Below are 19655 nucleotides of genomic sequence, written 5' to 3' on the forward strand. Positions count from 1 at the left end.
AGTTAGGTTCTAACATCAATTGATCGGATGGCCTAATTGGTCATTCGTCACTGCCTTCGTGGTCTAGTTTGGTCATGACGTTGGTCTCATATTTAAACCATATGACATTCCTGGTAACAGGATTGATATCCGAAGGTCTCCAGTTCGATCCTGGACGAGGGCATTTCTTTTTGTTTTTTCTTTGGTCTTTCTACTGATATCTGAATCCCACTGAACAAGCAAGATAAGCTTACGGTTTGTTCTTGTCTTTTTTTCTCCCGAGAAAGTTGGTCCTAAGTAAATTTTTCAACGTTGCCGCGACGCCATCCAAAAGGATCGATGGAACCTTAGGTAGAGCATACAGGTCTTTAGTGATGATTTCATAAATATAGATAGCCGTCTACTGTATGACCAATGCCGCTACCGTGCATTGGTCCGTCTGAAAATTCCGAGAGTACCAGATTTCAGTCGTTTACATATAAAAGGCACAGAGAGGCACATAATAAACATCCTTAGATACCTTATAATATAAAGTAGGTATAAGTATATAAATCAATCTGTTGTTGTATTTATTATGATCTAATTATTAGTATCTTAAGTTCTGGAGTATAAAAAATATAATCGATGTTCAAAGTATTGAAAGATATATGGGAATCTCCTCTAATATTATAGGCAAGTTTAATTACTCTGATAGATACTCAAGGACATTTATTACGTACCTTTTGTTATTTAGATTTATGACCCAGCCTTGTAGCAGGCTATTCCGGCTTATGATATCTCTGGCGGGACCGAAGATTCTCACAGGGAGGACAAGGAATGAACCTCCATAAAAGTTCTATACAACCCATAGTTCCTCCGCTTCATGTCCTCGAAAGACCGACATCCGTCTGCTCAAACTCACGTACAGCAGACATACATTATATATCTGTGCTTTATAAGGCCAACGGAGTATGCTTCCATCTAGTACAGCTTGCTCTTTCCTTTTACTTCCGTTTCAACCAAATTCATGGTCATTTTTGGCTAACCTTGTTATGGATGCTAGATAATGGAATATTTGAGGCTTGGCTAGGTCAAGACCCAATCAACATGTGGCGATATAGGCTTGACTCTCACTTGTACTAAGGAGGCACCTAGCCTTTCGGAAGGAAAAAAAAACTCACCGATCATAAGGACGATACACACAAATGTAGTGCATCAGATATTTCCCGTGGAAAAGGCATCTTGATGGTTCATGCGTTTCACTATTCATTATCTCTACTCGATAAGAGGATCTACAGGCCCACCAGCACCTATTACAAATGACCAAAAAGCAAAAATATATGCCCTCGTCCAGGATCGAACTGGAGACCTTCGGATATCAATCCTGTTACCAGGAATGTCATATGGTTTAAATATGAGACCAACGTCATGACCAAACTAGACCACGAAGGCAGTAATTGTGAAAAACGTCGACATAATTTGCTCTATGACCCAAAGTGCTATATCCATGGCTCAATAGCCCTAATCTTGCCGTCAACCAGGTCAAATCGAATTTTGGTTAATTATATAGGCTTATCTGTTTTATAAGTATATTTGCAATTTCTAGAAACTAGTTTCTCGTAATCTCGTTTATTACTCAGGGAGTAGCTATGTTCTAGGTCAAACTACCGATAAATATCATCCCTAGGAGTAGATGGGCTACGGGTTTGCCTCTAGGGGAGGCGAAGGAAATTTATTAACGTACACTAATGAAACTGTGTAAATGATGACTGATTTAGAGAAGATAATCTCTCATCTGTACATTATCACCTGGGCATGTCTAGGACATGATATACGTTAATAAGTCTTTACCCACCATATAATCATTGGCAAAGAGTGCCGATTTCAGGCCGATGTTTCTCCACGACTTATTTAGCAAGATCATTTTACCATGAGTTTAGATAACCTCTGGTAAGAGATTAGTATCAAGTTGACACCTAGTATGTTTATTTATAAATGATCCAATATGCGTGGCTGCCTAGATGTTGAGTAGCAACTAATTAAAATCCACATATCAGTGTGAATCTCTGTTATATATAGTGGCCCCCTAATATTTCATCGGATTTTAAAAGTTCATAACCCTCTATCTATGACACAATCTGTACATATGTTACCTTAGATTCAAACTAACAAGTAACATAAAAATAAATTATAAAACATGGTAAAATATATTGTATGTAGGGAAAAGATCATGAAACCGGCACTCTTAGCTAGTGATCATAGGGACGGGCAAAGACTTCTTATCAGGGTTTGTCTGTATCTTTAAGTCATGCTAAACACTTGCCTTTTTCCTTAGAACGGCTTTATATAACCCTTATATGTATGTATTATCGATGAATTATATCCTCTTATGCTCGGTGATTTTGTTTCCTACAAAGGCTCGTGTATGCCTTCCTAGTATAAGAGAGAATCTGATAGATAAAGTCGATTTAAAGTCATTTGAGTCATATGTCTTAAAAATTCAACCGTTGACATCACAGCCACCAGTGGCTCAGTGGTTGCCTTCGTGGTCTAGTTGGTCATGACGTTGGTCTCATATTTAAACCATATGACATTCCTGGCAACAGGATTGATATCCGAAGGTCTCCAGTTCGATCCTGGACGAGGGCATATATTTTTGCTTTTTTGATATATCGCTATCGCTATCGCTATCAGATAACCAGATGGCAAGGAATGAGCGAGAAAGTGATTTTTTTAAAGAAAAATCAAGAAAATTATTCATTTCAGGTTCTGTAAAAGCATCGGGATGGTTGGTTCCCCTACCAAAGATAACATTGAAAACCAAGAGATATTCTGCTAATCTTGCCCCTAGGTAAGGGCCGTCCCAATACTAGCAATGTACCCAAGTTACAGTTGTATAAAAAAATGGCATTATATTCGAGAACGGCTACATGTGCCCTAAGCAGCTCGAAATCCTAATCTTCAAAGAATACATGTAAAGTACAGAGTAAGATAAGTAACACGATGCCTCTTTGATATGACGTCATTGAAATTCTATGCACCAAGCATTATCAATTCTTCTTGCTATCCATTTCAGTGGTGGGTGGGTGTATAGCGACTAGCGATGCTTCGATATCGTTGTAATAGAACGTCTTAAATACAGATAACTCGAGCCCTATCCAGAACAAAGAGAATCAGGGGCAGACATCCTCCTGTCCGGGCTCCAGGGCTCCACGACCAGATTATTCAGAATGTACAAAGGATACAAGTATATGTAAGAATGCTCAGTAATAATGTTCAATTGTGACTGTATGTAAAAAGCAAAAAAACAAAAAGAATCGATATATTTACAAGCGATCTAAGCGATGTATATTACACTGTCCAGCAGCCCCAAGAACACCGCAAGCAAATCTAACCCAGACGAAGCCGACCACCCTCTCCCGCATTATTGTCAGCAGACATCCAGCGCGGAAGCCGGAAGGGCTCACCCTGAAGCCAACGCGGTGTGTTAGTAGTCTCGAAAGTATTCTTGACGCGATGTGCAAAGGACTGGAAGATATTCTCCTCTTCGCCCTCTTCGCCATCGACAACCGTCGGCGTAGACACCTTCCGCTGGGGCTGAGGCGAGCGCGAGCCCTCGGCTACCGGGACCCGTAGCCTGGACGAGCCCGGTGATCCTTCGCCGTCGCGATCAGACGCCCAGGTCGAACGGCTGCCGCGTGAGGACACGGCGAGGGAGCCGAAGCCGTTTAGTTCGCGCTCGATCAGGTCGCGGCCTTCGCGCCACCCGCCCATGCCGTAGCCGGCGGGGTTGTTTTCCACATCGTGGATATCGTCGTCTTCAGCGAGGCCGCAGCCGAAGACGTTCTTGATGCGACCGTAGAGGTTGAAGAGCGTTGCGCAGATAGGGAGGAGAATGAGGATTGGGAAGATGAAGTCGAAGCCTTTACCCAGGGGGGTGAGGTTGATCAGTTTGCCGAGGAACTCGTAAAAGGTCGTGGTACGTCGGAACTCCTTGGGCAAAAAGGTCAAGAAGTTGTACGCGATTGGGACTGTTAATCGGGCTACAAGACCGGCGTACCAGCAAGCGCTTTCGCCGTATGTGTTGCGGCGGACGAGCGCTCGGTTGCCCCACACTTTGACGTCGCTGATGCCTACCATGGCTGCGGAACACATGTACAACAACCAGGCAGAGGCTGTCAATTGGCCGCCGAAGCCGACGGGGTTGTTTTTCCAATTAGGCACGACTGTCAGACTCACGGCGGAGAGTTGCGGGGCCAGGGACTTGATCAGCTCGGACCACACGATACAGGCTGATGCCACAGCAAAGAACGCGCCAAATGCGAGACGAACTGACGGAATGACATTGGAGTATAAGTGGTACCGCAAATATGGAGTAAGGACCTTCACACGAGGCATCCATGAGGATCGACGTGCAGCGGGTGCAAACTCGAGCTTCTTTGAGGCGACAGAATTGATGATAGCCTGCAGATCGGCAGATAACTGGACCGTGCGATCCCACTCATCCACAAACCGGGCCTTCATGTGCCGAGCGCGCTGGAGCCGCCTAGTAAGATCGGCCAAATAGCGCTCGGTAATGACGGAAGGTATTGTCGCGGAACTTTCTGGGGCTTCGAGGATCGGCGCCCGCACATCCGGCTGACCATGTCCCTCTTTCAGCTCTTCGATCCATTCCTGGAAATCGCGAGCAGTACCGGTCTTGCGCCGTTGCAATTGAGAAACCTGACCGTTCAGATTTTCCAACTCATTCACCGAGTCCATGAGACGATCGTGAATCTTGGGCGCATGCGCCTGGATTCTGCGTAGCCGACCGCTGACATTGGAGTTTCGGAGCAGATTGCGTGGGATGGAGACCAAACCATGGCCCATAAGGTAGATGGCAAGAACTAGACCCCACATGTATGCCAGGGCCATGATGAGACCCTTGATGGAGGTGAAATCGAACTTGTTCGAGATTGAGACGTAGATTAATCCCACGATGGCACAGCCCAGGCAGATCAATTGGTATTGGGCATTCGAGCGAAGCGAGTACATCAGGCGACCTTTCGGGTCACGGTAGCCCGAGTCAACATATTCGCCGAGTAATGGAAGGATGGCCCTAGAGGAGGATGTATATGAGCAAAGTGCTTCGTATTTGTCGGATAGCGCCGGATAACTTACCAGGTCAGGACGAAAATCAGCCAGTATGCGATGCGCCAGCATACCAGGACCATTCGCTCCGGTAGCCAGATTGCTTTGGGGCCAGATCCATTTCTTGAACTCGATGCCAGATCAATGGGAACTAGGAGTACGACACTAGCGGGAAGAGCCAGGGCCAGAAATATGGGAACAATCAAATACCCGGGGGTGGCACGCAGTGTTAAGTAGCGGCGCAGAAGAAGTAGCACGAGACCGGATATGGAGAACAGGGCAAGTGCGAAGAAGACGTTTGAGCCCACCGAAATGGTGGGTACTGAGACGGAGAACATGCTGAAATGACAGCGAAGACGAAAAGAAAAAAAAAGAAGAAACTTTTCAACCGTTGTTCATGGCGAGATATTCCTAATGCGAGATAGAGAAGTTGAAACGCGGCCGAGTGTATATATAGAAACAAGACTCTGGGGGGTTGACGTTTTTGGAGTCCAGTGGCTGACTTAAGCTCTTAGTCAGTACAAGTGTACTGGGGACATGGTTTTGAGTGTATGATTTGGTGTTTAGTGGAGTATCCGGTACTTAAGGCTGGTGGCTGGTCGATTCCGCTTTTTAACCAATTGGCTTCTCCGGATGAGGTCAGGGCCAGAACGGGTTGTCGATCATGATTTAGAGAGAGTAGGTGAATTTATTGATACTACGGATAGTCATAGTATGGGATATATTGTATGGTTTTTTACTTGACTAGGTATATTGATTTTATTGAATATAATACATACGTTATAGATCACACCCTAGTTATTGTATTATCTATTGTATACATGTAACTTTTGTCTTCCTCACCATTGTTCTTTGAAGCTTCGCAATTCATCAATTGAATGTATTGTATGTATTGTCATAAAAGATAATGGGAGAAATACTTGATTTTATATGGTCAAGCCAGGCATAATCTATGTACCACACCTCTATCGCCTGACCCCCCATGACCGTTACAATACCAATTGAATACCCGACTATTGATACAGATGTTTCTTCCATTCCAAATTAATTATTCTCTCTCTCGAACATCCTCAGTTGGGATGAAACTATCCTTTAATTTCATTTTGTCTTCATGTTTCATTCATTCGTATAATAATTTCATCATTGCCACCTTCTTGATATCTGTGCTCTTTGCCTGGTCATTCTGACCCTCGGTACGTACCTATGTTCAACGATTCGCTCCTTCTCTAGAGGTGTGCAACTTGAGACGCTGCATGATCCCTGTTACGGATCCCCCCCAATTTATTCTACTATTATCATCATTCGCTCCAAGCCACCGAGGTGGGCGAATTGAATCCTTTTAACGCTGGTGCCCGAAAGCCTTGCTTTTCCCGTGTGTTGGTCGCCCGTTACTGCCCTTCTGCCCTCCGTTTCGTCCAATTCCCAACTCCCATCCCCACCCTCCCTGATCGACTCGAATCACGGTTCCACACCAGCACCTTTGCTTTTTTTCTCCTCTGCTGATCAAGTGAAATACCTTTACGTCTTCACTCGCTGACTTTACGACTTCCAGTTCGCGCATATCCTCCCATCCCTTGACGAATGCTAATTCTTAAACCACTTTGCGGATCGCTTACTGATCCCCATTGATGGGGTGTCTGTCATGAATCCGGGAGAGTTTAACCCGGGCGCGGGGCCTGGCCGGCCAGCCCCGACTGTCGCCATGAGGATGAATCCCAATATGCAAGCGCCTAAAAATGAGAATGTACAAGCCATGATGAACCACGTCGTGCAAATGTTGCAAAGCCAAGGACCATACGGGGGCTGGAAGGGAGAAGTCGACGTGAAAATCAGAGCGGGAAATGTTTATCAAATGTGAGTGACGGTCAGGCTACGTTTTGCGGTGTGTACTTTTTCCGTGTCTCATCTGACCTCACTTCTCTATTAGGATCACATCGCTCCGCCTGATTCAATCTCGAATCGATCTCAACCAAGCAGCCTTTGCAGCCATGAACTTCGAGCTAAAAGCGTTTACCAAAGCCAACGAGAAGAGCGAATATGACAAGGAATGCACAGAGAAGCTATTACAGATTCGAACCACTCGAGAGCGACAGGCGGCCGCCGCGTACCAAAGCGGTATGATGCCACAGGCGGGTGGGCAGAATCAGATTCCGGGAAATTTCCCCCAGCACCTCAATCAGAACATGCAGGGGTCCCCATCCGGCCAGCCGCAGATGGCGATGGGAATGAATGGGCCAAACGCGCAGACTGCAATGCAACAACGGCAGCAACAACAGCAACCTCAACCTCAACAGCAACCGCGACCTCAACAACGCCCGGTGAATGGCGTTCCTCTCCCCGACGATCTCAATACTCTTTCAGCACAAGACTCGGATCATGTCAATCGACTAGCCAATGAGATGTTGAATAAAACCTCCCATGAAGACATGGAAAAGATCAAGATGAATTTGTCAAACATGACGCCAGAGCAGCGCCAATACTTAGCCCGAAAGAAGCTCGAGCCCATGACCTATTTCTTCCGTTCCCAAGCCCTCAACCAGATCAGACGTCATCGCCGTGCCCGTCTCGAAATGGGACGCGCGCCAAACACTGGGGTGGATGCGAACGGTAATATGATAGGCGACCCAATGGTCAATTCACAACAGCAGCGGATGCTGCAAAACATGCTGAACCTCCAGCGTAACTCTGCATTCCCCGGCAACACTGGCCAGTCGATGGAGCCCCCGAATTTCATGGGAAATGTGGAAAACATCCAAGGACAACAAGCAGATGGCCTGCGCTCCCAGGAAGCTGGCCAACTAGTGGTTCCTGCCAGCTCATCACAGATGAACCAGGCAGCATTCCCGAACAATAATAATAATATGTTCCCGCAACAACAGATGGGACAGAATGGCCAGGGGAATATGAATGGTAACAACGCCAATGCCAACGCCCAGGCTCAGTCGCTTGCACAGCAACATCTGCAGGGTGGTTTCAATACGCCCCAGGAACGAATGCAATTTCAGACACAGCAAGCCCAAGCCCAAGCTCAAGCTCAGGCCCAGGCGCGCGCACAAGCAGCCCAGAAAGCCCAGATGGCAATCTCAGGTCACGGTGGCCCGGCGAACCCTCAAGCACAGTCACAACTTACCGGACAGAGCCCCGTCATGCCCATGCTCAACCAGCCAATGGCTCCAACTCAGATGTCTCCAGCCCAGGCACCTGCTCAAGCCCGACCACCATCCCGAGCCCCAAATATGGGCCAGCACCCATCTGGTGTTGCAGGACAGACTCCGATGCAAGGCCGACCCCAAATACCCACCAACTTCCCACCTCACATTCAAGAACAACTTGCGCGCATGTCCACAGAACAGGCACAGGCTTTCATTATGCAGCAGCGTCGTGCCGCTTTGAACAGCATGGCTCGGGCCAACTCCGGTCAGCCTCCACAACCAGGTCTAGGTCAATCGATGATGAACAACCAGATGGGCAATGCTATGATGCGAGGCTCGATTAGTGGCCCACAAGATTTGAACCCTGCTGGAATGCCTCAGGGACAGCAGATGACTCCACAGCAGCGCCAACAACGGCAGAATGAAGCCTATAAGCTTCATTTACTGCGGCAGCAAAATAATGGCGTGGAAATGACTCCTGAGCAAGGAAAGCAAATGGACCGCGTGTCGTTCCCACCATCCATCTTGAATATGAACGGCACTTCGATGCAAGTTCCTAATAACATCAAGTCATGGGGCCAACTCAAGCAATGGGCTGCTTCAAACCCTCAAGTTGCGAGCCCAAATGACTTGCCGCGCCTTATGATGCTTCAAAAGCTTCATCTCGGCCAGCTACTCTCCGCTTCAGCCGGCCAAGTCAAGCCTCCGAATGGCCCGGGCCAAGGAGCTACTCCTTTCCAGAGTACTCCGACGCCGCTTGCCAATGGACAGGGCTTCCCTGGGGCTCAGCAGCAGCCTAACATCAACATGGCAGCTATGCGACCGATCTCTGCCCAAGACATTCAAATGGCACGCCAAAAGCTTGGACCACAGGCTTCCAACTTGACCGACGAGCAGATTCGCGAGATCTTGTACCGAAATCGCCAAAAATATATGATGCAAGCCGCACAGAACCGGGCACTGCTAGAAGGAAACGCACAGCCTGGCCAAGTTGGCCAAGCGGCCGCACAACCCCCAGTTCCTGCAGCACTGCCCGTTCCACAAGTTAAGCAACAGGCCCCCCAATCCCAGCAGCCACAACCGACTGCTGGTCCCCAGGCAGCGAGTGCAAAGGCTCAACTTGGAGCCGCAGCAGCTAAAGGCGCTAAGGCAGCTGCCGGTAAGCAGGCTTCGAAGAAGCGGCCTAGTACAGATGATGCTGCACCCGCCACAACTACCCAAATCAGCCAACCTACACCTGTACCAGGTGCTCCAGTGGCTTCCGCTCCAAGGCCAGGACTTTCTCAATTTACACAGGAACAGCTTGCACAAATGAATCCCCAACAACGCGCCCAGGTCGAGGCACACATGCGGAGGCAACAGCAGCAACCTCGGGGTCAGGTTCTCAGCCGAGCTGCTGCAGATGAAGCGTGGAATCGAAACCTACCGCCACAGATCATGGAGGTTTACAATGAGATCGCCAAGAGTGCTCCATCTGCAGAACCGAAAAAGCTCAACCCGGAGCAAAAAGCTGCCATGACCAAGCAATTACGTGAGTCGTTGGACGTTCTAGGTCGCCTGGATGCCCTAGTACAGTGGTTTTCCAAGATGAAAGGGCAGGAGGTTAATGTGAAAAACCTACTTGCGATGGTAAGTAAATCTACGAGCATCGAAAGCCTTTGTTCACAAACTAATTGTTACACAGCGCATCCAATTGATGAGACAGTTCAAACCATCACAGGACTGGGTCATCAATGATAATTTCACCATCGACCCTGAATACCTCACCGGCGCAATCCTTTTCATGCGCAAGTTGTTCGCAGCAATGATTAATCGTATGCAACAGAACCAGGGGCGTCCCCAACCCACACAAGGCCCTGGTTCCAACGCACCGACCGCACAAGGGAACATGCCAGCACTGAATGCAACCAACCTGCAGCAATTGCAAGCACAAGAAGAAGCCCTTCAACGAGCTCGGCGCGCCTCTAGCCAGTCTGTGAACGCCCCAGCCGCACCTTTCGCGGCCCCATCTCCCAGGGGCGTTCCCCAATATGCACCAGGAGGACTCGCGCCTGAGAACCTCAAGCTGCCTCCTCCCAAAAGACGTAAGCAGTCTCATGTGGCATCGTCTCCGATTCAAGCCAATGCAGTTCCTGGCGCTCCAGCGAAATACAACAAGGCGGGGGCGGATGCTACATCCAATGCAGCAGCTCTGGCTGGTGCTTTCAAGTGCAATGTAGTTGAATGCCCTAATCACTACCAAGGGTTGCCTTCACAAGCTGCCTTGGACAAGCACGTCGAAGAAAGCCATCAGCCCGAAGAAGAGGAAATCATCGACGATTATCTCAAATATTACCATGAGAGTCTCTCAATTGGTCTCGGCTTGAACCCCAACGATATTATGGAAGCCCAGCAAGCGGCCGCAATGGGTCCGGCGCCACCCTCGACTAAATTCAGTGCCGCTCCCTCCCCGGCCAAACAGAGTATTGCCACCCCGGTCATTGCCAACGCTACTCCCATGGCCCGAGTCACCAGTCAACTCGGGATCAAGACAGCATCCCCGGCTACGTCAGCCCAAATGCTCACCCCGCAATTGTCAACTGGCAAGGTAGCGAAGCCTGTTGACAAGGACGGAAAGAAAGACATCATCAAGTCAGAGCTGCAAGATGAGACCAAGGACGCTTGGGCAGAGTGTCCCACATCCCTCGACGCCATCTACGATACTTTCTCCAACTTTGCGAGCAAGGACCTGCCTCGCCTGGGTTTCGAGCCCCTTGAAGATATCGACATGAACGAAAGCACTCCAGTGGAAGACTGGTTCAACGTGGCTACTTTGACTCCCACCCAGGAGGAGGAGGCCGCTTTCGAAGCCAAGTTCTACGAACCCTGGGACGAAGAGTCTATTGCAATCGCCGCGGCGCGAATGCGCATTCCCCCCGAGATCCAAGTCAAGGACAAGGGCCCAATGGGACAACTCGAGGTTGACTGGGCTGCCGTTGCGCGTTATGAAAAAGAAGGAATTTCCATCCCCATGTGTTGACTATGAAACCTTTGAGATTTACACATTCCTAGTCTTAGCAGGACTTTTATGAAACGTTTTCATTTCGGCGGTCTGTTTCTTTCCCCCACCCGGCATATATATGGATTCAGGAGCGGTGCGCTTGTATACTACCCTGCGCGAACTCCTTAATTTCTCATGGTCCTGTTGGATCAATTTTGTTTTTGATTTTGGACATTTTGGCCTCAGCGTTGGCGTTTTGAGGAAAATTAGGGATTAGTTTCGCCTGGAATGTGTATTAATTTGGTCCATTTTAGTTATATGTGAGATCATCTTGCTGGATGTTATACATATTTGTACACATGTAGTTTGTCTGAAGTAGCCGAGTAGTATTACTCCATAGTAGTTGAGTAGATCTATTGTGGGTACCTTGCGGTCGGGTACCGGCCCGTGCAATCAGCGAGGCTGAGGTACCGCGTGACAAGTAACTAATGATGTTATCATGTGCGATAAGCTCGCCTCCGCTTTGTTCTCCTCACTTCCCTTGTGAAGCCCTGAGCCTTTACAACTCCCAGAGACTCCAAACAGAGGTCTCAACACCAATTTTTCCATAAACCAGACAAGATGGCGAATAAGGCCCTCATCCCATTCCTGGTCACGATGATGCTCGTGACCGGAGTGTGTAACACCATTCTCAACAAGTATCAGGTCAGGTCTTGCCAATGCCAGCCACGAAAAGCATACCCCAAACAAGCCAGAACTAATAATTACCCCTCGAACAGGACATGCAATGCGTACGGAACTGTGACTCCCCAGACCCCAGCAAGCGAAAGCTCTTCGAGCAACCCGTCATCCAAACGTAGGCCTCACAACATCCCAAGACAAACAAAGAAAGCAAGAAAGCAAAACTAACCCACCCCAAGAGCACAAATGTTCATCGGCGAAATGGGCTGCTGGCTAGTCGTGGCCCTAACCTTCCTTTACCGCCAATACCTCGCCCCCCGACTATCCAGCAGCCCCTCCCCGCTCCTAGCAGGCGGATACCACCCGATAACTGGCGGCGCCGAAGACGATGACGCCGACGCCGACGAGCGCCTCCCCCAAGCCACACGAAGAAGACGAGCGCATCCCGCTGCGCGGCTGGAAAGTCCTCCTCCTCGCCGCCCCCTCCAGCTGCGACATCGCCGGCACAACGCTCATGAATGTAGGCCTGCTCTTCGTCGCAGCAAGCATTTACCAGATGACGCGGGGCGCGCTCGTCCTCTTCGTCGGCCTCTTCAGCGTTCTCTTCCTGCGCCGCAAGCTCTACCTGTACCAGTGGAGCGCGCTGTTTGTCGTCGTGCTGGGCGTTGCCATCGTCGGCCTGTCCGGTGCGCTGTTCAGCGGCAGCGGTGCAGAGCATGATGTCTCGAATGCGCAGCGCGCGGTGCTGGCTGCTCGTGCTGTTGCGCGCACACCGGAGGCTGTCAAGGCTGTTATTGGCGTATTGCTTATTGCGGCTGCGCAGATCTTCACGGCGTCGCAGTTTGTGCTTGAGGAGTGGATTCTCGAGAACTATGCTATGGATCCCCTCGTGGTTGTTGGGTGGGAGGGTGTTTTCGGGTTCTTGGTTACTGTTCTTGGGATGCTGATTATGTATGTCGTTGTTGGGAGTACTGAGGCCGGACGCTATGGGTACTTTGATATTGCGGAGGGGTGGCGCGAGGTTACCAGTAACCGCGCTATTGCTATGGCTAGTTTGTTGATTATGGTCAGCATCGGGTATGTTTTCCAATTATATTTGGTTGTTCTCGGCTAATCGTTTTAGGGGCTTTAACTTCTTTGGTCTGTCGGTTACTCGTACTGTCTCTGCCACGTCGCGTAGCACGATCGATACTTGCCGCACGCTTTTCATTTGGCTTGTTTCGCTTGGACTGGGCTGGGAGACTTTCAAGTGGCTCCAGGTCGTTGGCTTCGGGCTTCTTGTCTATGGAACTTTCTTGTTTAACGATATCATCCAGCCCCCGCTTAAGGCTTGTTTGCCTAGCGAGCGCAGGGAGGGAGAGATCCTGCTTCCCGAGGAACCTATTGAGCATATCTGATTTCAGAGAGCTTGTGGTTTGATCGTCCATCTTTGACCAGCGTGCTACCCAGCCTATCTCGTTTTGATGGTAGGCTGGGGCTCATGCCGTGGGGTTTGGACATACGATACGACTTTGCATTCTTTTGTATCTGCGCTGGAGTTGTTTCTCTTTGGTTGCAAGGTTGTATACTGAGGTTTTGAATTCTTGTAGACGCTGGTGCGCCTGCTTTCTTTTTGATAGAGTCTTGTTTCGATTCGTTTGGATTGCATTTCTCACATTCACTTTTTGGATTTAGTCTGCATCAGAGATGCCTTCATCAATGCATTTTCAACTATAACAACCTGCTTAATCGTGGCCAACCGCTACGGGTCGGTATCTCCTACATCGGATTAAGTCCCAGGAACCTGGATTCGATGAAAAGTACATGTACACTTTCCTCTGCGCTAAGTTTTGGTCTCCTATAAAGCATATACAATAAACACCATTCGCCCCAAATGGACAGATGAAGAAAGATGAAAGGCAAAAGAAAAGTCCATGGCGCAAAAGTCTAGATAGCAATAGGGTGAAGAGAGATAAATAGGGTGTATAGAACTGTATTTTGACTGTTCATGGAAAAATTGGACATTCGTTCGGATGAATTTGGACATCACGTTCGCCGAATTCATTTACGGCTCGGACCAATCCACCTGGTCGACGACAGGGTCGCCGCCATCGCGAGCGGAACTGACACGAAGACGCAAACGGAGTTTGGCAGGGAGGGCCTGTGGCATGTTAGTTAGGGACTCATGAAGTGGAACATAAGGATACGGGGGATTGACGTACGCCATTGAGAGCGGTGACACGCATTGATTGTGTGCCCTCGTCGCCGGCGTCAAGCTCCGCTTTGCTGATAGCGCTCAGCTGCAGACGCTGGCTCTTGGGCACGGCGGCTTGCAGACCGACGCTGGTGAAGCGGTCGAAGTTGGACTCGTTACGGAAACGAGCAATGATCTGGGCGTTGGGGCCGCTGCGCTGGACCTGCAAGGTGAGGACGAGGCCATCCTTGTTGAGAGCGGTGTGGGCGGGTGTTGAGGCGGCGACTGGAGCGGGAGACACGGATGGTGAGGGTGCAGAGGCGCCCATTCCTCCGCCTAGCAGATCCATCGATGCGGATGAGGATTGTGTTGGCTGGGGGGATGGCGAAGGACCGTTGGAATTGAATAGATCCATAATGGCGCTGTTGGGGTTCTGCTGGGTAGGGCCTGGCGAGGGAGATGACAAGCCGGAGTCTCCGCCAAGGATGTCTGCCAGCAGATCGGCGGTGTTCGATCCGTTTGAGGTTGGGCTGGTGACGGGTGCGTCGCCGCCGACCAGATCAAGGAGCAAGTCGTGCTCTGCGGGTTTGGCGACCTTTGTTGTCGTCTTGCTGCGGAGGACCTTGCTCTGGCGCTTCTTCGTGGTAGGAGCACCGAGGACCCGTTGTTCTTCACGAATCTCGGGTGCGGGCATCCGCTCAAGAACGCCACGACGGATTTGATCATAGCCGAAGAGGTTGGTGTATTCAACGGCACGCTGTTGAATCTCGACACTCAGGTCTGCGGTGCGGCTGGAGAGGAGGCGGCGCAGACGTTCGATTTGAGTAGGATCCGACATGCGCACTGTGAGCTTCATGGCTGCAGTAATGATGTATTCGACGGCAATCTGAGTGGCATATGTGCTGTTGAGGATGTTGGTAAAGACATCAACAATATCACTCTCGCGAACCTCCTTGACTAGCTCTTCTTCCTCATACTGGCCTCCTTGAAGTAAGCTATCGGCATATTCACCAATAGTCCATGTCGCAGCCAGTGTGAGACCCTCCTGCGAGATGTCTTCCTTCAGTGACGAATATAGCTTTTGCACGGCATAGGTCTGCAGATCAGGAGAGGTGGCAATGAGACGAACAAATGAGGACAGAATCTGTTCTTTGACGTAGTTCCCAGCCAGCTTGAGAACCCGCAGAATGGTGTCCATGTGCCAGCGCTTGTTGGGTGCGAATCGATCCGCCGCGATGCCAATTTGTGTCGTCATCACAGGCTTGAATTCGTTGTCGGCCACCTCCAGGAAGGCCAGCAGTTCCCGCACCAGCACTCGGACATTATCCTCGTTGATCAACATGAAGCTGAGATCAAGCGCTCGCCGGCGAATGCTAATATCAGGATCTCGCAGACATTCCAAGATGGTGTTACGATGTCTTTGCACCGCATTTGGTTCGATTGCAACGACCTTATTCAGGGTGTTCAGCGCAACGTAGCGGATATTATTGTCCTTGTTAGCCAGGAACTTTCCGAGGATGTTGACGCCCAGCACCCTCAATCCCGAGTCGGCTTCAATATCCAAGATTGTAAGAACAGCCTCATATAGAATAGAGTTACCAACGTTCTTGGAAGAATCTGTGTTGGTGGCCACCTGGGCCAGAATATCGTTGATTAATTCACTGGTGGCCACATCGCCGCGACCCAGCACACGCAAGAACCGAAGGATCTTGACCTGAAGGAAAGGATCCGTGATGCCGGATACATCATGCTCGGGGGCATATCCGGACGTTGTCAGTCCCTTCAAGGCGCGGATGAGTCCTCCAGCCAGTGGCCGGAATGCTTCAATCACGCCCTCTGGTCCTTCCTCTTCCTCTTCCGCCTCACATAGATCAATTGCCAGTGTCAACCCACAAAGGAGAACTCCGTGGTTTCGGTCGGACAAGAGGTTCTTAGCTTTCTCGAGGAAGTGCTCAAATAGGTCTGGGACCTTGCGACATACGCGCATGGCGCAAATTGCTGCTTTGCGGCGAATGTAAGGGTTTGCAGTGGACATGAGGGATTCGACTTCGGGGAACAAATCACGAGACATTTCAACGGAGGCGATGTTTCCGAGGGTGCAGAGAGCCAGGCCGACGATATACTGGTTGGAGTGGTTCAGGTCACTGCAATTGAGTTAGCAGAAGCCCAAAACAAACTACCTTGAGGCACCGACTTTTTCAGAGAGTTAGTAACAAGCGTCAGCACCTCCTGGTTCTCATCCAGTAACAGCATGGTTCCCAGGTAGCCCAGCCGCTTGTCAGCGAACCGGTGTGAGGCGAGTAGTTTCAGACATTCGATCTGGCCGAAGTGAGTCCGCTCTCCGAGGGTAAATAGGTACAGGAGCTTTGCGACATTATTCCTCCTATCAATTGTTAGAGCTTCATCCGAGAGTCAACCGGGGATGCTGAAGCTAACCGGATGCCGGAGTCGTGGCTCTCTTCTCGAAATGAGGCTCGAATGGCGGCGCTTTCTTTCTGGATGACTGCACGTTCATCGGCGATTGTTTTGGCTGATCGGACATTTCGGATGAATTGCTTTACTACATGCAGATTGAATTGCGTGGTTAGATGATATCTCAGGGGAGGAGGGGCGGCGGGCAGCACATACGGGAAGACATGGCGGCCAGAGGGACCCCCGACGGGGCGAGGAAAGGGGAATATTCAATGTAAGAGAAAGAAGTTTAAGTTCGGAAATGCAAACCAAGCACCGCGCTCATAGATTTAATGAAACGAAGAAGGGTCGAAGGCTCTCGAGGTCTGGACTGCTGTATTATTATTCCTCATGGTAGTCGACCTGGTTTCTTGGCATGGGGCACTAGTACGGAAAGAGACTAGTCTAACTTCCTTGAGTCACATGACTCTTAGATACCCCATGTCAGCTTACCGCCTTTGGCTTTCTAGCCTGAGGTGTCGAGTATGACATAAGTGGATCGGCAGAATGGAAATTACGACGTACAGCGGTACAAGGCACACCAATGATCTATAGAATGGATGCTGGTAAAGACAAAAACGTACATATATTTGAAATTGCATTATTGTAAAATATCATCACATGAGCTATTACTTCATTTTAGTAAGTATGTAGCATACTTTCTCAACAATCCAACAGGTTTGCAAATTGATCTGCCTAGTATGGTACACATTGTATAGGGGGTCTGACGTAGTGATTATTTTTGGTTTTCGAGTATCGACTCCGAACAAACAAAGCCAAACTGGAAGCTCCCGCCACATACTCACCTTCTTTTTATCTCAGTGTTTTCGATGTACAATACCTTTGCGTTTGCAATTGCATCCAACTAGGATGTCTAGCGCCGTCTCTAATGATTCTGCAATTCTGCGGCCCCGTGCCGTCCCTATTCAACCCGATGGAAAGTCCGAAGGGCCTCTTCCCCTTCCATTGGAGAAGCTAGCTCTGGACGCAAGGTAGCTTTTCCCCCACCATTTATACAGATCAAGTCAGGGTAGCTAACTGGCTCTTGTCGCATTGTAGTGGCCGCTCAACCCCTATCGCCGAAGATGCTCCTCCGTCAGTGCATTCGATCTCATCCGCGAGAAAGCAGGTCCGCGCCCGCAACCGCCTGTTTTACACGATTGACTATATTCCTCGTGTATCGCACTTTGACCCAGACAGTAATTACCACAACTTCAGAGGGTTCTTTACCCTGTTCTGGATCGGTTTGGCTATTATGGTCGGGACCAGCATGTTGCGCAACATCAAGGAAACCGGATATCCCCTGCAAGTGCGCGTTTGGAGTCTCCTGACAGCCAACGTGTGGATGATGGGTGTTAGCGATCTTGCTATGGTGGTCAGCTCAGCACTCGTGTTACCCATGCACAAGCTATGGCGGGGTGGCCCGCAGTGGCTGCGATGGACGCGCGGGGGTATTATTTTGCAGAGCTTAGGCGAGGCATTTTGGTTGGTTTTATGGATCAAGTACGTTCATCTTTTGGCTTTTTGCCAAGGGAACCTCAAGACTAACATGAGAAAAAAAACAGCTGGCCCTTCATGATGCAATGGACCTGGACTGCGCAGGTGTTCTTCACGCTGCACACGCTGACCATCCTGATGAAGCTGCATTCATACGCCTTTTACAACGGTCATCTTAGTGAGACTGAGCGCCGTCTTGCTTCTTTGGACAAGCCAGGTGAAAAGTCGCCCGAGTCCGCGACTGCTGTTCATTACCCGGAGGTTCACCGCCGTCGACCATCAATGAAGCAGCATGACGAAGCCCATCCCGCAGAGCCGTTGGAGAGACTGCGTGAAAACCTAGCTACGGAGTTGACCTCCCCGCTAGGCAACATCTCATACCCGCAGAACCTTCACATTGGAAATTATGTGGACTTCCTCTTCTGTCCGACCCTCTGCTACGAGTTAGAGTATCCACGCCGGGAGCATCGACGCTGGTCGGAGATCGGCTGGAAAACCATGGCCGTGTTTGGTTGTATCTTCCTGCTTACCCTAGTGAGCGAAGAATATATCCTTCCCGTCTTGACAGAGGCCAGCGCCCAGCTCCACGTTTTCTCCAACATCACAGACAAGGCTCTCGTACTTGCTGAGACTATCAGCATGCTTCTTTTCCCATTTATGATTACGTTCCTGCTTGTATTCCTCGTTATCTTTGAATACGTGCTGGGTGCATTTGCCGAGCTGACTCGATTTGCCGATCGCCACTTTTACGCAGATTGGTGGAACTCATGCGACTGGTAAGTTGTCTTGAAGTCACATCTACCGAAACGATATACTAACCACTACTACCTAGGATGGAATTCTCTCGCGAGTGGAACGTACCTGTTCACCACTTCCTCTTCCGCCACGTCTACTGGCCCGCTCGCTGTAACTTCTCTCAACCAGTGGCTATGGTCATCACGTTCTTGGTCAGCTCTATATTCCACGAGCTGATCATGAGCTGCATTACCAAGAAACTTCGGGGATACGGATTCCTGGCCATGATGCTCCAGCTTCCTATTGTTGCGATTCAGAAGTCGCGCTTCTTCCGTGGAAGAACGATACTTAATGTAAACCCCCTTTGCCCTGGTAGTTGCAGCTGTTACTGACCTTTTCGAGAACGCATTTTTCTGGTTTTCGATGATCTTAGGTTTATCCATGGTAAGTTTTTTATCATCATCGTATTGCAATATAGAGATAGCTTGATGCTAACAGTATGCACTAGATGTGTGCATTATACGTCCTTGTTTAGATTGGGTGATCATACTAGCACTTGTTTAGCAATACAGGATTGATTCTGTATGTGAAGTGCGCAACGCGTATATTGGTGGAACACCGACTGGCATTGTCAAGATGCCCTTACTTTTGTACATAGCTTAAAGTTAGTTTAACTCAGTGTTATATTATTTGTACTAATCATATAGTGATATAGATCTTGGCCACGATAGATATACCTCTTGCCCTAACTATATGTTGGCACTAGGGCTTCCTGCAACCTTTACGGGAAAGTTCATTATGTGAACCCCTTGTTGACAAATAGGCCTCACAAGCAAGGTTCTAATATACCTGTCTCTTTCGAACTTGACCCTGTGCAAAAATCGTACTTAAAACCCTC

At 49.3% G+C, this 19655-nt stretch overlaps 5 protein-coding genes across 5 annotated transcripts; 3 read left to right on the top strand and 2 right to left on the bottom strand.

Annotated features, from left to right (window-relative positions):
* Window positions 1-40: 40 nt before the first annotated feature.
* Window positions 41-5426, bottom strand: N7529_011507 (LMBR1 domain-containing protein; the record flags this gene model as incomplete). Its single annotated transcript, XM_057247033.1, has 5 exons — window positions 41-190; window positions 2524-2594; window positions 3354-4680; window positions 4711-5056; window positions 5119-5426. 5 exons carry the CDS (start codon window positions 5424-5426, stop codon window positions 41-43), a joined length of 2202 nt encoding a protein of 733 aa, XP_057092382.1.
* A 1304-nt stretch (window positions 5427-6730) lies between these two features.
* On the top strand, window positions 6731-11259 carry N7529_011508 (uncharacterized protein; the record flags this gene model as incomplete). Its single annotated transcript, XM_057247034.1, has 3 exons — window positions 6731-6942; window positions 7016-9869; window positions 9925-11259. The coding sequence occupies 3 exons, from the start codon at window positions 6731-6733 to the stop codon at window positions 11257-11259; spliced, it is 4401 nt and encodes a 1466-aa protein (XP_057092383.1).
* A 582-nt stretch (window positions 11260-11841) lies between these two features.
* N7529_011509 (putative nucleotide-sugar transporter) lies at window positions 11842-13298 on the top strand (the record flags this gene model as incomplete). The annotated part of the gene is made up of 4 exons (XM_057247035.1): window positions 11842-11895; window positions 12000-12076; window positions 12310-12978; window positions 13025-13298. The coding sequence occupies 4 exons, from the start codon at window positions 11842-11844 to the stop codon at window positions 13296-13298; spliced, it is 1074 nt and encodes a 357-aa protein (XP_057092384.1).
* Window positions 13299-13945: 647 nt separating this feature from the next.
* On the bottom strand, window positions 13946-16712 carry N7529_011510 (AP-1 complex subunit gamma; the record flags this gene model as incomplete). Its single annotated transcript, XM_057247036.1, has 5 exons — window positions 13946-14041; window positions 14103-16218; window positions 16269-16457; window positions 16511-16634; window positions 16703-16712. The coding sequence occupies 5 exons, from the start codon at window positions 16710-16712 to the stop codon at window positions 13946-13948; spliced, it is 2535 nt and encodes an 844-aa protein (XP_057092385.1).
* A 683-nt stretch (window positions 16713-17395) lies between these two features.
* Window positions 17396-19292, top strand: N7529_011511 (putative sterol o-acyltransferase (APE2); the record flags this gene model as incomplete). Its single annotated transcript, XM_057247037.1, has 6 exons — window positions 17396-17517; window positions 17585-18028; window positions 18091-18798; window positions 18855-19110; window positions 19160-19201; window positions 19266-19292. The coding sequence occupies 6 exons, from the start codon at window positions 17396-17398 to the stop codon at window positions 19290-19292; spliced, it is 1599 nt and encodes a 532-aa protein (XP_057092386.1).
* Window positions 19293-19655: the final 363 nt, after the last annotated feature.

The sequence above is a fragment of the Penicillium soppii genome (genome assembly GCF_028829465.1).
Source record: "Penicillium soppii strain IBT 18220 chromosome Unknown utg000010l, whole genome shotgun sequence".
Lineage (NCBI taxonomy): Eukaryota > Fungi > Ascomycota > Eurotiomycetes > Eurotiales > Aspergillaceae > Penicillium > Penicillium soppii.